General features: G+C 39.4%; 2 protein-coding genes across 10 annotated transcripts in view; one reads left to right on the plus strand and one right to left on the minus strand.

Annotated features, from left to right (window-relative positions):
* CCDC125 (coiled-coil domain containing 125) overlaps window positions 1–9147 on the plus strand; it is a 19637-nt gene extending 10490 nt beyond the window's left edge. For 2 of the 4 annotated variants that reach the window (XM_015563042.1, XM_006762394.2), the window contains 5 exons: window positions 1156–1271; window positions 2044–2151; window positions 3769–3943; window positions 7184–7314; window positions 8429–9147. In XM_015563042.1, the coding sequence (XP_015418528.1) occupies window positions 1156–1271; window positions 2044–2151; window positions 3769–3943; window positions 7184–7314; window positions 8429–8743 (845 nt within the window). In that variant the 3' untranslated portion in view covers window positions 8744–9147. Of the gene's footprint in view, window positions 1–1155; window positions 1276–2043; window positions 2152–3768; window positions 3944–7183; window positions 7315–8428 lie in introns of all 4 variants that reach the window. The other 2 variants (XR_001513632.1, XM_015563043.1) reach the window with 2 other exon arrangements.
* Window positions 9148–11398: 2251 nt separating this feature from the next.
* CDK7 (cyclin-dependent kinase 7) overlaps window positions 11399–12961 on the minus strand; it is a 20838-nt gene continuing 19275 nt past the window's right edge. For 5 of the 6 annotated variants that reach the window (XM_015563049.1, XM_015563048.1, XM_015563044.1 and 2 more), the window contains 2 exons: window positions 12248–12395; window positions 11488–11687 (listed from right to left, as the gene is read on the minus strand). In XM_015563049.1, the coding sequence (XP_015418535.1) occupies window positions 11659–11687; window positions 12248–12395 (177 nt within the window). In that variant the 3' untranslated portion in view covers window positions 11488–11658. Of the gene's footprint in view, window positions 11688–12247; window positions 12396–12961 lie in introns of all 6 variants that reach the window. The other variant, XM_006762395.2, reaches the window with a different exon arrangement.

Here is a 12961-nt window from a genome sequence, read left to right on the forward strand (position 1 = left end):
TCAAGTGTATATGTGTGCACTCCCCCCCACCCCATCACACATCCCTTATATAATGAGCTACCTTACGACAAAAATTAATGAAAGAATATTAAAGTGTTTTAAGAATATTAAGGTGGTACCAACTTTTTATAAAATTCTAAGAGAAGATATTGATTCTCCTTTCTGAACAGAAACTATTTTAAAGTGGTGGCTTGAAGGGGACAAAAATAAGTTCCGAATCGGGTCATGGCCTGAGAGAGGCACTTTTCCTAGTGTAGTTGCGTGAGTTGTGGCGGTGCCCCGGGTGAGAACACACACACGGTGCTTCTCCGTACCAGTGATTTGAGCAGATGGAGATTTCTCCTGTGTTAAGTTAGTACTCTAGACAGAAGCTGCTCATGACAACCCCTCCCCATACTCCCTCCCACTCACCCTGCAACAAGAGGGGGGAAGTTACTGTTTTTTGCTCTCCAGTAAATAGCAGAAATGTTCTAAATGGTTTGAAATCCTCTTGTGAAAATTCTTAATAAAAAAATCTGATGGAGTTTGGATCACTGGTATGTTTTCTTTTAAATATATTTTTATTGATTTCAGAGAGGAAGGGAGAGGGAGAGAGAGATAGAAACGTCAATGATGAGAATCATTGTTGGCCGCCTCCTGTCCACCCCCTACTGGGGATCGAGCCCACAGCCTGGGCATGTACCCTTGACCAGAATTGAACCCGGGACCCTTCAGTTTGCAGGCCAATGCTCTATTCACTAAGCCAAACCAGCTAGGGCGGATTGCTGGTACATTTGACAAAAAACAAATATGATTATCTCTGGTTATCTCACTATCTGGTTATCTCACTATCTACAACATATCTAATTTGCCTTTGTATATTTTCTCTTTGAAAATGCTACAAATTTTCCGAGGAAATGAAGACTAGACTTAGGTTGCAAAGTTACGATTCTTCCACTTAGAAGTAATAACATTTTACCTAGTGTTACACATGTATTCTCTCACTCCATCCATACCCACTATTCTATCAGATTTTCTGGATGGGGCCAAATTTTGTGGGCATTGCCTGTTGTATATGCATTGCTTGTAAGGAATGAGTATAATGTTGATGTAACAAGATTAGGTGAGACCAGAGTTAGCCCTCAAACTAACACTTTCTTGTATGGCCCTTCCTAGGCTTGAATCAACAGTATTTGGAAGCCCTGGCTATGCTTGAAATCAAACAGCAGAAGATGGTTCAGGAAAACATGTGCGATGCTAAAAGTGACTTTACAGAGTTTTCAGGCCTTGAGGTAGGTAAGCAGGTATGAAAGCTTAGGAGGATGGAAATTTTCTACTTCCCATCGTCACCATCTGTTACACATTCCAGGACAGCACCATACTTACAATTTGAGGCCCATGGGTTTGTCTAGTTCAGCTCTTGTCTTGCTGGTACCACACCCTTCATGCATGTCATTCTTGGAGATTAAGGAATATGTTAGCCATTTACTTCCTTTTATTCCTTAGTTTTACAGTTTTAGCAGAAGCTATGTTAGTAGGGCCTCACGTTATATAATCATAGATTTTTTTTTTTTTTAAGGCGTGGACAGATGATTGCTTTTCTCATTGACATTAAAATTCATTCATTTTTGAGTATGTGACCCCCTGACAGGAGCCGGCAGTAATGAATGCTGGGCAGCAGGGCCAAGTCCAGTCACAGGAAGTCCACGTTGTGGATGTTAATATTGACTTCACTGGGTCAAGTTCCTGCCAAAGATTCAGAATTATAGGAAACTGGTGCCAGGTTAAAGGTGATGGTGGAGAGTGAAAAGAAGGAAGGTAGAATCCCATTATGTTTTTGTCCCAAGTACCAACATTCTTTCCTCGTTTGCATGTAATTAACCTTCTCTTGGATGCTGAAATGCTGGTCTCATTTTCCTTCTGTTTTTTTCCCCCTCCAATTTCTTTGAATAAAATGCTTGACTAGAAATGTGTGTGGGTATGTGTGGGTGTACCCCTCCCTGCATTTGTGTCCAGCTAAGCAGTGTGACACTTAGTAACAGGGTAGTGCTTTTGGATTTAAAGCTTGCGGTCCTTGGAGCCTGCCTTTGTCATGGTCCTGGAGGGAGCCCCTGTTCCTGTGCCAAAATGGCGGCATCTGCTCAGAAAAGGATTCTTCAGCTCAAACAAGAGGTATCGTATTATCAGAACAGTAAAAGCCTTGGTTTTGTTTCTCTATTAATGGTAGAATAAATGGAAGTATTTTCAATTATTAGCTTCATTTTACTAGTCATTGGTGATGGATCTTATGCTTAGTTTTATAAAATAGCATTAACTTATAAACTGGATATGGTTCCAGAATACAAATAGTATTTGGCATGATACTGTAGCCACATAAAGTTGTTTGCCTAAGACTGTAGTTAATACTTCCTAAATTCTATTTCTTTTGTTTATACTGTAAACTAGAGGCCTGGTGCACGAAAATTTGTGCACTCAGGTGGGGGAGGTCCCTTAGCCTGGCCTGCACCCTCTCCCAGTATGGGACCCCTTGGGGGATGTCCACCTGCTGGCTTAGGCCTGCTCCCCAGGGATTGGGCCTAAGCTGGCAGTCAGACATCCCTCTGGCAGCCCGGGAGCCCTCGGGGGATGTCCAAATAATGGCTTAGGCCCATTCCCCATGGGGAGTGGTCCTAAGCCGTTAGTTGGATATCCCTAGCCAGGGGTCCTCAAACTTTTTAAACAGGGGGCCAGTTCACTGTCCCTTAGACCGGTGGAGGGCCGGACTATAGTTAAATAGCACTGCCATAGAGGTGGGAGAGGCTGTCCAGCGCAGCAGCAGTGGCAGGAGCCTCTTCCGCCTCTGTGGAAGTGCACTGACCACCAGGGAGCAGCTCCTGTGTTGAGCGTCTGCGCCCTGGTGGTCAGTGCGCATCATAGCGACCGGTCGTTCCTGGTCATTCCGCTGTTAGGGTCAATTTCATATTGCCCTTTTATTATATAGGATTGGAGGAAAAGGAGCACTTCTACTGAAAATTGCTAGGATCTGTATCACTGATTGAGATCAACATGAAGCTTATTAGAAGAGAAGTGAGGTTCAGTGGAAGGAGCCTTTGTGCTACCAAACCTAGCTTTGATCTTAGGTCCATCACTGTCTAGCTCTGGCTCTGGACATATATGTTAGACAAAGGGTAATAACTAGTTTGGAGGGTTGTTGTAAGAAATAAAAGAAGTAGACATATACTTAGCACGTGCCCAGCATTTAATCAAATGGTAGCTGTCATTTTAGCATGGGCCATAATTTAAAAAATATTTTACCTTTACTGAAGGTATGAAATTTAAAGTCTTCAGACTATATGGAAATGCTAACAGCTAAATATTAAGAATTCATTAGGAGAAGCATATGATTACATAGATCAGAGTAAGGGTCAACTATAGGAGGTGTCTGAAAGATGATATTCAAAATCATTTTCAGTGGTATTGTCTGGAATGGCCCACCGGAGTACTGAAATGCAGGCTTTGGCAGTCTCCCTTCTCCCTAGTAGGGCAAAACACACACAGTGCCTGTCAGCTATAATGAAGTCCAAGAGAACTGACAGGCTCCACAAGGGGAATTTCTGGTAATCCAGTTCAGAGTGGGCAGCTCCTGCCAATGAGAACGGGCACGTACTAATTAAAGCAGATGAAATAGACCAAGGACAGAGTAATCCCATGCTAGGCAGGGAGATTGCATTAGCTAATCTGACTCAGCATCCAGGCAAGAATTATTCTGGTTTTGCCTCTGACACCTTCCAAACTTTCTTTCAAAACTAGCTGGAACTTTTGCAGAAGAGAAAAGAAGAAGCTTACATAATGGCAGATGCATTCAGAATTGCATTTGAGCAACAACTAATGAGGAAAAATGACCAGGCACTAAGATTGACACAAATGGATAAAATGTGTAAAAAAGAAACAAAATGGATAAATTCGAAGCACCTTAAAGAGGATGGTAAATATGAACTATAATGACAAAATTAGGTATAATTTTGGAAGTTTTTGGTTGTAATCAAAGTTGATTAAGCATATTTAATACAATTGATAATATAATTAAAATTTTGCATACAATTGTGATTTAAAATTTTAATATCTATGGGAAGAAAGGGATCACTGGATGTTACATATGTAGATGAGCTATTGGGATTAACAAAGCCATAAAATAACAGGATAATTGTTGGTACTCTTTTTTTTTTTTTTTTTAAATATATTTTATTGAGTTTTTACAGAGAGGAAAGGAGAGAGATAGAGAGTTAGAAACATCGATGAGAGAGAAACATCGACCAGCTGCCTCCTGCACACTCCCCACTGGGGATGTGCCTGCAACCCAGGTACATGCCCTTGACCGGAATCGAACCTGGGACCTTTCAGTCCGCAGGCCGACGCTCTATCCACTGAGCCAAACCGGTTTCGGCTGTTGGTACTCTTCTAATGGCATTAATGAACTCCTAAAAATTTTTGTGACATGAGACTTATAGAGGCCATTAAGCAAATATAATGGTGAAGTCCTCAACAGTACTTTATAGGAAGTACAAAATCAATATTTATATGGTGATTTTCTATAATTTCTTGACAAAAACTTCCATGTCCAACTCAAGGTAGGTGATTTTGCCAGGGAAATAAGACATAGTCCATGTGTTTAGCCTTTTAGGAATCAGTGGGAAACATTAAGAATATTTCTACCATGGACAACAACTGTGTGGGCAATCATCCTCGGGCATCTCTTCTCTCTGCTATGGAGCCACACTGCAACTATTTCAAAGGAATACTCTTTGAGGGCAGCATTGTAGGGAGAAGAGTGATGGGAGAAATAGAAAAAGGAGGGGCAGACATGATTAAAAAGTAATCTTATGAAAGCTTGTCACATTCTGTCACTTGCATAGAAGGCCCGCTACTATGTATGGGTATTGGCCATAAGGGTAGTGCTATGTAGACCAAGCTGCGTTTTTCAGAGGTAGATTTGTATTCATTTCAGCACTTGAGTATGGACTCATTTTATTATTTTTTTTAGTATATTTCTTTATTGATTTCAGAGAGGAAGGGAGGAGAGAGATAGAAACATCAATGATGAGAATCATTGATTGGCTGCCTCCTGCACACCCCTTACTGGGGATCCAGCCTGCAACCCAGGCATGTGCCCTTGGCTGGGATCGAACCTGGGACCCTTCAGTCCACAGGCTGACGCTCTATCCACTGAGCCACGCCGGCTAGGGCTGGACTCATTTTATTTATTTTTATATTTTATCCTCACCCAAGGATATTTTTTTCCATTGATTTTTAGAGAGTGGAAGAGATGGAAAATACCGATGTGAGAGAAACACATCGATTGGTTGCCTCCTGCACACGCCCTGACCAGGGCCACAGCTGGGGAGGAGCCTGCAATTGAGATACGTGTTCTTGACAGTAATAGAAACCAGGACTCTTCTCTCCACAGGCTGACACTCTATCCACTGAGCCAAACCGGCTAGGGCTGGACTCATTTTATATTCCAGAATTCCTGCCTTTCTTAGCTAATAATAAACCTTAGGAACTTTTCCATAGATTGTTTGATAGGTGTAGCTCCCAGTCTTTGCTTTCCCTTAAGGCACTGAGAGATTTAGAAGCAGAATTTAAATAATTGATTCATCTCTGAAAAGATGTTACAGCCGAAACCAGTTTGGCTCAGTGGATAGAGCGTCGGCCTGCAGACTGAAGGGTCCCAGGTTCGATTCCGGTCAAGGGCATGTACCTGGGTTGCGGGCACATCCCCAGTAGGAGATGTGCAGGAGGCAGCTGATCGATGTCTCTCTCTCATCGATGTTTCTACTCTCTATCTCTCTCCCTTCCTCTCTGTAAAAAATCGATAAAATATATTTAAAAAGAAAAAAAGAAAAGATGTTACAAGTCCTTACAAGTTTCAGTAATTCTGTGTTTCTTAGTGACAAGATTCTAATGTTACTAGTATATACTCTAATAATCTGAGCAGGTATAGGATGATTATTACAGGTCATTTTCTTTCGTGTGGTTAACACTGAAGGCATCAGCTTTTCTTCTTGAGACAAGTCCTGAGAGAGTTTACAAGCACAGGTCCTTTTTTAGGCTGAATGTAGAGACAAGTTCATCCTCTCATTGAAGCTGCGAGAGGGGCAGCTGGTCTGGTGTTTCCACTTTGCCACAGTTGCTCACAGAAGAGATCGGGTGTGAGCCCCAGTCACTGTGGTGTATCTGCTCTCGGTTTCCCAGGAGACCATTTGCAAAGCATTCCAAAAGCAATCTTGACATTTTCTCTGTATGAATCTATTACTTTTGTACCTTGTACTATAAATTGCACTCTTTCTATGGATGAAGAACATTAGTGCACATATTTCAGGTTGTGGATTTTTCAACATTGCCAGTACCTGGGCTAGATGCTTTCACAACTATGGGTTTTTTGTTTTGGTGGTAAAACAATTACCACCTTAGCCATTTTTAAGCAACATTAAGCATATTCACATTGTTGTGTAACCATCACCACCATCCATCTCCAGAACTTTTTCATTTTCCCAAAGAGAAACTCTGTACCAATTAAATGCTCACTGTCCGCTCTCCTCCAGCAGCGAATGCTCTATTATTTAATACCAGCAACCTTGAGGCACAGGCACTATTCCTATTCTAGAGGCGAGGAAATGAAGCTCAGAACTTGTCCACGGTCATGCAGTTAGTAAGTGGCTAAGTGAAGATTCAAGTCCAGGTCTTTCTGGTTCTAAAGCAGAGTTCACATGGTTCAGAGGCCACTGGCCTATAGATATGTTTTGTGGGGTCTGCATGGTGTTCTCAAATAATGTGGGTAAGTGCCTGACATTTAAAATTGGGAGACATCACATACAAATCTGGATTGCTGGCTCCTCTGGAGGACTTAGATGATCTGGTAGCAGGGGCTGCACTCTCTCCCGGGGCCGCCACTGTAGCCAGCTGAGGAGCGGTGATGCAACGAACGGCAGCGTGTTGCTCTGGATTCTCACTGTGGCCCCCTCCTTGCATTTACTATCTTGGCGCTAAAGCCTGTGCTTTCCCCCTCCACTGTGCTACCTGACTCACCTGTTAGCGGTCTCCTGAGGAGGACAACCTCCTGACCGAGGAGTGAATTAGCCTTGGGTCAGCATACCTCTTTTCCTGGAAGTACTACATCCATAAGTGTCTTTTTATGTCTCAGCTGGATTTTCATGTTCAATTTTAGGATCACTATCACAAAGGACTAAGAAGACCCTAGGGCAGAAACTGTTGGGTATGCTCCCTGCAGAAAATAGTTCTAAGAAGACTGAAGACCAGGATAACCCTCAGGAAGTCTTTAAGATGCTAATAGATTTGGTTAGTATTGTTGCTTTCTTTTTGCTTATTAATTCAACTCTTCCACTTTAAACGTAACTTTTATGCCCCTTCATCTCCTTAAACTCTCTGCATGCTCTTCCCACTTAAGCTCCACCTCTGAAAAGAGGGCTCCCCATAATTAACTCCAGGCATCTGTCATCTGCACTGAAATACAGTTTATGACAAGACCTTGTACTTATCCATCCACTTCCTCAGAGATCCTCTAATCACTGCCACATGCTTGAAACCAGTCCTGTTATCCCCACCTCACAGAAGACCAAATTAAGAGACTCACATTATACGAACATGCTTATCTATAGGAGTGTTAGTTATTTGCATATAAATATAAAAACAATTTTATATTTAACTTCCCCTTCTTTTACAGAGATAAGTACCTGTTGATTTTACATGTATATATACTTGTATATGTATTTCCTCCTCCCTTCAGATGACTTAAAATTTTCAGCAGAAATAATAGTTTCTCGCCCTGGCTGGTTTGGCTCAGTGGATAGAGCCTTGGCCCGTGGACTGAAGGGTCCCAGGTTCGATTCTGGTCAAGCGCATGAATCTTGGTTGCAGGCACATCCCCAGTAGGGAGTGTGCAGGAGGCAGCTGATCGATGTTTCAAACTCTCTATCCCTCTCCCTTCCTCTCTGTAAAAAAATCAATAAAATATATTTTTTAAAAAAAGAATAGTTTTCTCTTCTTCCTTGAAAAAATATCCTCCATAACTTGTAGCATGAAGCTTGGGAATGAGTGGACACCTAATTAATTTATTCGTATTGACTGACTTGACAGACTGAACATTGTTTAAAACAGTTTGGCAATTTCTTTTTTTTAAATATATTTTTATTGATTTCAGAGAGGGAGAGGGAGAGAGAATCATTGATTGGTTGCCTCCTGCACACCTCCTTACTGGGAATTGAGCCTGAAATCCAGGCATGTGCCCTTGACCAGAATCGAACGCGAGACTCTTCAGTCCGTAGGCCGACACTCTATCCACTGAGCCAAACTGGCTAGGGCCAGCTTGAACATTTTGAAAAATGTTTCTGACTATAGTTCTATACTGTTACTTGTTGACTAACTGGCACATGTTTAATTCCTGTGCATGCAGCTGAACGATAAAGAAGAAGCTTTGGCTCATCAGAGAAAAGTTAGCTACATGCTTGCTCGGGCACTGGAAGACAAAGACATAGGCTCAAGAGAGAATAAAGAAAAAAATCCCATGAAGGACAATTTTCCATTAAAACACCCCAAGCAGAAAACATCAGAATTCTCTGTTTTGCATGATCCTGTACGTTCAAGTGTTCACATTTTTAATTCTGTGGGCTGTGTTTGTTCAATCCAGCACCTTCATACAGATCAAAACTATAAAAGAACTCTGAAAAGATCTCATTCTTTGCCACGAAATATCATCTTTCGAAGATAAACCAGTTGAAATTAGAACTGAGAACTGTTTGTCAAGAGACTTTGAAAAAGGATTGTGTAAACATTGCCACATCTTCAGAAATTGTATGTTTTCCGGGTATTTCTAAATTTTAGGAGGCAGTTTAAATACTCAAATGTTTTCTATAAGAAATTTATTAGTATTCTGTGATGACATATTTATAAATTACATTACTATATTTTATAAAATCTTCATTTTTTGCCAACTTCTTGAAAACAAAAATATTTTTTTGAGAAAAGCAAAACATTATTTAACTATTTAGAATGACTATGGGGATCTTTGACCGGCTCAAGCAAGAATATAATGTAAATTAATGCTCTAAGAAATAACAACAATGCCTAGGAGTGATGGAATGTTAATTTTTGAAATATATTTATCATGTTTTATTTGTGTGTGTTTTCAGAATTTTTCATTTGCCACATAACATTTTTATAAAATTTCCTTAAGTTAATCTCAATTAAAAGTTTTTATGGTGGAACTTTGGCAGAATATTCAAAATCACAGCTAGTAACCTTCCTAGTTTTTTTTTTGTTGATGTAATGACATTTTCTAGCCAAATCTGCCAGAATTCTGGTATTCAGACCAGTCTGAATTACCTTTTTGGTTTTGATGCTAAATTTTAGGCCACTTAATTTTCTATTTCTATATATATTACATAGTAATAATCTTTAATAACTTTTGGGAATGTTGCTATATTAGTAGCATCACAATTATGTCAAAGGAAATGTATTACATTACCAGCAATTATAATAAAATTTATCTCATTATGATCTCTAGTGAAAAGATACATGGCTTCACTGAATACTACTTAAATAGGTAACAATAGAGTATAAGGTAACAATATAAATCATTTATAGTTGTGTTAAAAGGAGAGTATTTAATTGGCATTAGTAAATAATAATAAAAGCTGAAAACCTGGCAAGTGAACTTTGAAAAAATGATGAAGAACTATTGTTATCAGATATTAAGATATAGTATCCTGATAATAATATAAAGCTACATTACTTAAAGCAGTGTGGTATCAGCAGGTCAATGGAATAGGATAAAGACCATACACAGACCTCGTATATATATGAGTTTCATATAAAATGAAAGGCTAAGGAGCCCTAGCTGGTTTAGCTTAGTGGATAGAGCATCAGCCTGGGGACTGGAGGGTCCCGGGTTCGATCAAGGGCACATGCACCAGTTGTAGGCTTGATCCCCAGTAGGAAGCATGCAGGAGGCAGCCAATGATTCTCTCTCATCACTGATGTTTCTCTCTCTACCTCTCCCTTCCTCTCTGAAATTTCAAAATAAAAATATAAAAATACATATGCATATAAATGTTCTACTTTTAAAATAATTTTGAAAAACTGAAAATAACCTAAATATCCATGTGGTAGAATTCTAAAGACGCCCCTTCTCACGATTCCCATCTAGGGACAGTGTAGGTAACTGCCATGAAGAGATTTTTAATATGTATTTAAAATCCAAGTGAGTTGACCTTAATATATGATTAACCCGATTAGGTGAGCGGCCCCAACTCCTTTTTTTAAGGAGCAGAGATTTCTTAGTAGCTGATGAGGAAGACAGACAACCTGAAGCACTGTTGTTGGCTTGTAAATGGAAAGTACCATATGACAAGGTATGTGCACTGCCTTGAGAAACAGAGAGGCCCCTGGCTGACAGCTGGGAAAGAAAGATGGCATGTTCATTCAAGCAGCATGAACTAAATGAACTTGGAAACAGATTCTTCCCTAGAGCTTCAGATAAGCACCCAGTCCCACTGATACCTTGATTTTGGCCTATCTGACCTCACAACTGTGAGCTAATAAATTTTTGTTAATTTAAGCTGCTATAATTATGGCAATTTTTATGCAGCAAAATAAAAACAGTCCTTAAGTAGAGCATATGTAAGTAGTATTGTACACATATCAGATATAATCCTCCTATATAATAAAAGAGTAACATGCAAATCGACCGAACGGCAGAACGGCCGGTTGCTATGATGCGCATTGGCCACCAAGGGCAGACACTCACACAGGAGCTGCCCCATGGTGGTCAGTGTGCTCCCAAAGGGGGAACACTGCTTAGCCAGAAGCTGGGCTCATGGCTAGCAAGTGCAGAGGTAATGGCAGGAGCCTCTTCCACCTCTGCAGCAGTGCTAGGATCCCCCGAGGGTTCCTGGACTGTGAGAGGGTGCAGGCTGGGCTGAGGGACACCCCCCGACCCAGTCATTAATGTTGTGCACCGGGCCTCTAGTATGATATATGACAGCTAAAACAAACTAGATTTATATATATTAACATAGAATAAATTCAAAAGTTTTCAGTAAAAAAATTTGCAGGATGAGGTGTATAGTCTATCACTCACATAAAATTTTGAGACCTAAAACAATACTGTGTATTATTACTACATGCCATTTTATAAAATAGCAGTATAAAATCAGGGGAGGACACACTCATCTCCTTAGCCATTCTCCTTTGGGTAGGGTGAAAAGGAAGAAACTGAACAGAATGATTTATTAAAGGGACTTCAATTTTATCTAATAATTTTTCTTTTTTCCTATTTAGTATATTAACTAAAGTATTTGCTACATTACTACTATATTGTCCCTATTACTACCACTTTGTGATGTTATAAGGAGCCAGATCATCAAAATAACTGGAAATTATTTTTATTAAGATTTCCTTAATGCATTTCAGAGAACTGAACTTATTTTTGCACTCTAATCAGAAAAATCAAAATTAAGTTTGTTTTAAAATACATTTAATAAAAATAATTGTCTTACATATTTTACATGTGTAGAATATTTACAATTCCTTCTATAGCATTTACTTAATGTTTATTATTTTTAAATTATTTGCCGTTTTGACTATTTCCTTCAGTAGTGAAATACTGTCCAGTGTTATCTGTAACTAAAAAATTAGCTTCTTGGGTAATCCTCCTAGGTGAAAAAAAAAAAGAGGTTGTTCACATTTAAGTTAATGGCAATTTTAAACAGTCATAGTATTCCCATTACATTTATTTTATTTGCTTTAATTTTCCCAATAGCATTTGTTAAACATTAAGCATACAGTGTACCAGTAGGAATTCATGAAGAGAAGGTACACACTGATAGTTCTGGTTACTCTGAGGTACACTCAAAAGTGTTCTTGTCGCCCTAACCGGCTTGGTTCAGGGGACAGAGTGTCAGCCTGAGGACTCAAGGGTCCCAGGTTTAATTCCGGTCAAGGGCATGTACCTTGGTTGCAGGCAACTAGCCAGTAGGGAGTGTGCCAGTAGGGAGGCAACTGATTGATGTTTCTCGCTCATCGATGTTTCTAACTCTCTATCCCTCTCCCTTCCTCTCTGTAAAAAATCAATAAAATATCTATTTTTAAAAAGTGTTCTTGTCTTTTTAAAGAGCATGTTGTAAATATTCTCAAAAGAATTTTTGCAAATGCAGCTAAAAACACCACATTCTATCTGTATTCACTGCATTTCTTAGAAAATTGAGAGTTTTACCTTGTTCCAAGGCTTCTGTTCTCTTCCGTTTCGTTGCCAGAGATGGATTAGACTGCTCCTTTAAAGTTTCCACTGGACAGTTTGGTCTAGGCAGTTGACATCCAGGTGTTGGCCCTGGCCGATTACTGAAATACTTAGTTTTCAATGCCTTTTAAAGAACAGATAGCAAAGAAAGTAAACTTTTAAGTTACTATCTGGATTGTGTTTAAAGAAATCTAACCTTAAAATTGTTGGGAACATTAAAAGTGCTATGTGAAGCCCCCTGCTTCCAAAAAATGAAATTAATGTCAAGTATTTAGACAAGCAAATTATTACAAATAAACATCTAGGAGCCCAAGACTGACTGATAATTCTATTACTGTAAGAAAGACACTACCTTTTAATTTTCCACAATTACACAGTCTATACTAAATATGAAATATCCTTAATAAGATATTATGTAATTCAGCTCTCTATGCAGTTTTACTATTAATGAAAACAACTTTCTAGATAGTTTGATCTGATCTGGAGTTTCATATGATGGAGGTAATATGCATATATGTATGGGTGAAAAGGTAGTATGTATGTATTCATGTAGCATTTACATAAAAAGAGAAGGCTTATAGAAGTAAATGCACTAAACAGTGATGTGACAATCTGTAATAAACAAGTGAAAAAAAGTCCACTTTGTATCCTTGATATAGTGTATATTAACAAGTTTCATTAGATCGGAAG

This window comes from Myotis davidii, unplaced genomic scaffold (assembly GCF_000327345.1).
Source record: "Myotis davidii unplaced genomic scaffold, ASM32734v1 scaffold135, whole genome shotgun sequence".
Taxonomy (NCBI): Eukaryota; Metazoa; Chordata; class Mammalia; order Chiroptera; family Vespertilionidae; genus Myotis; species Myotis davidii.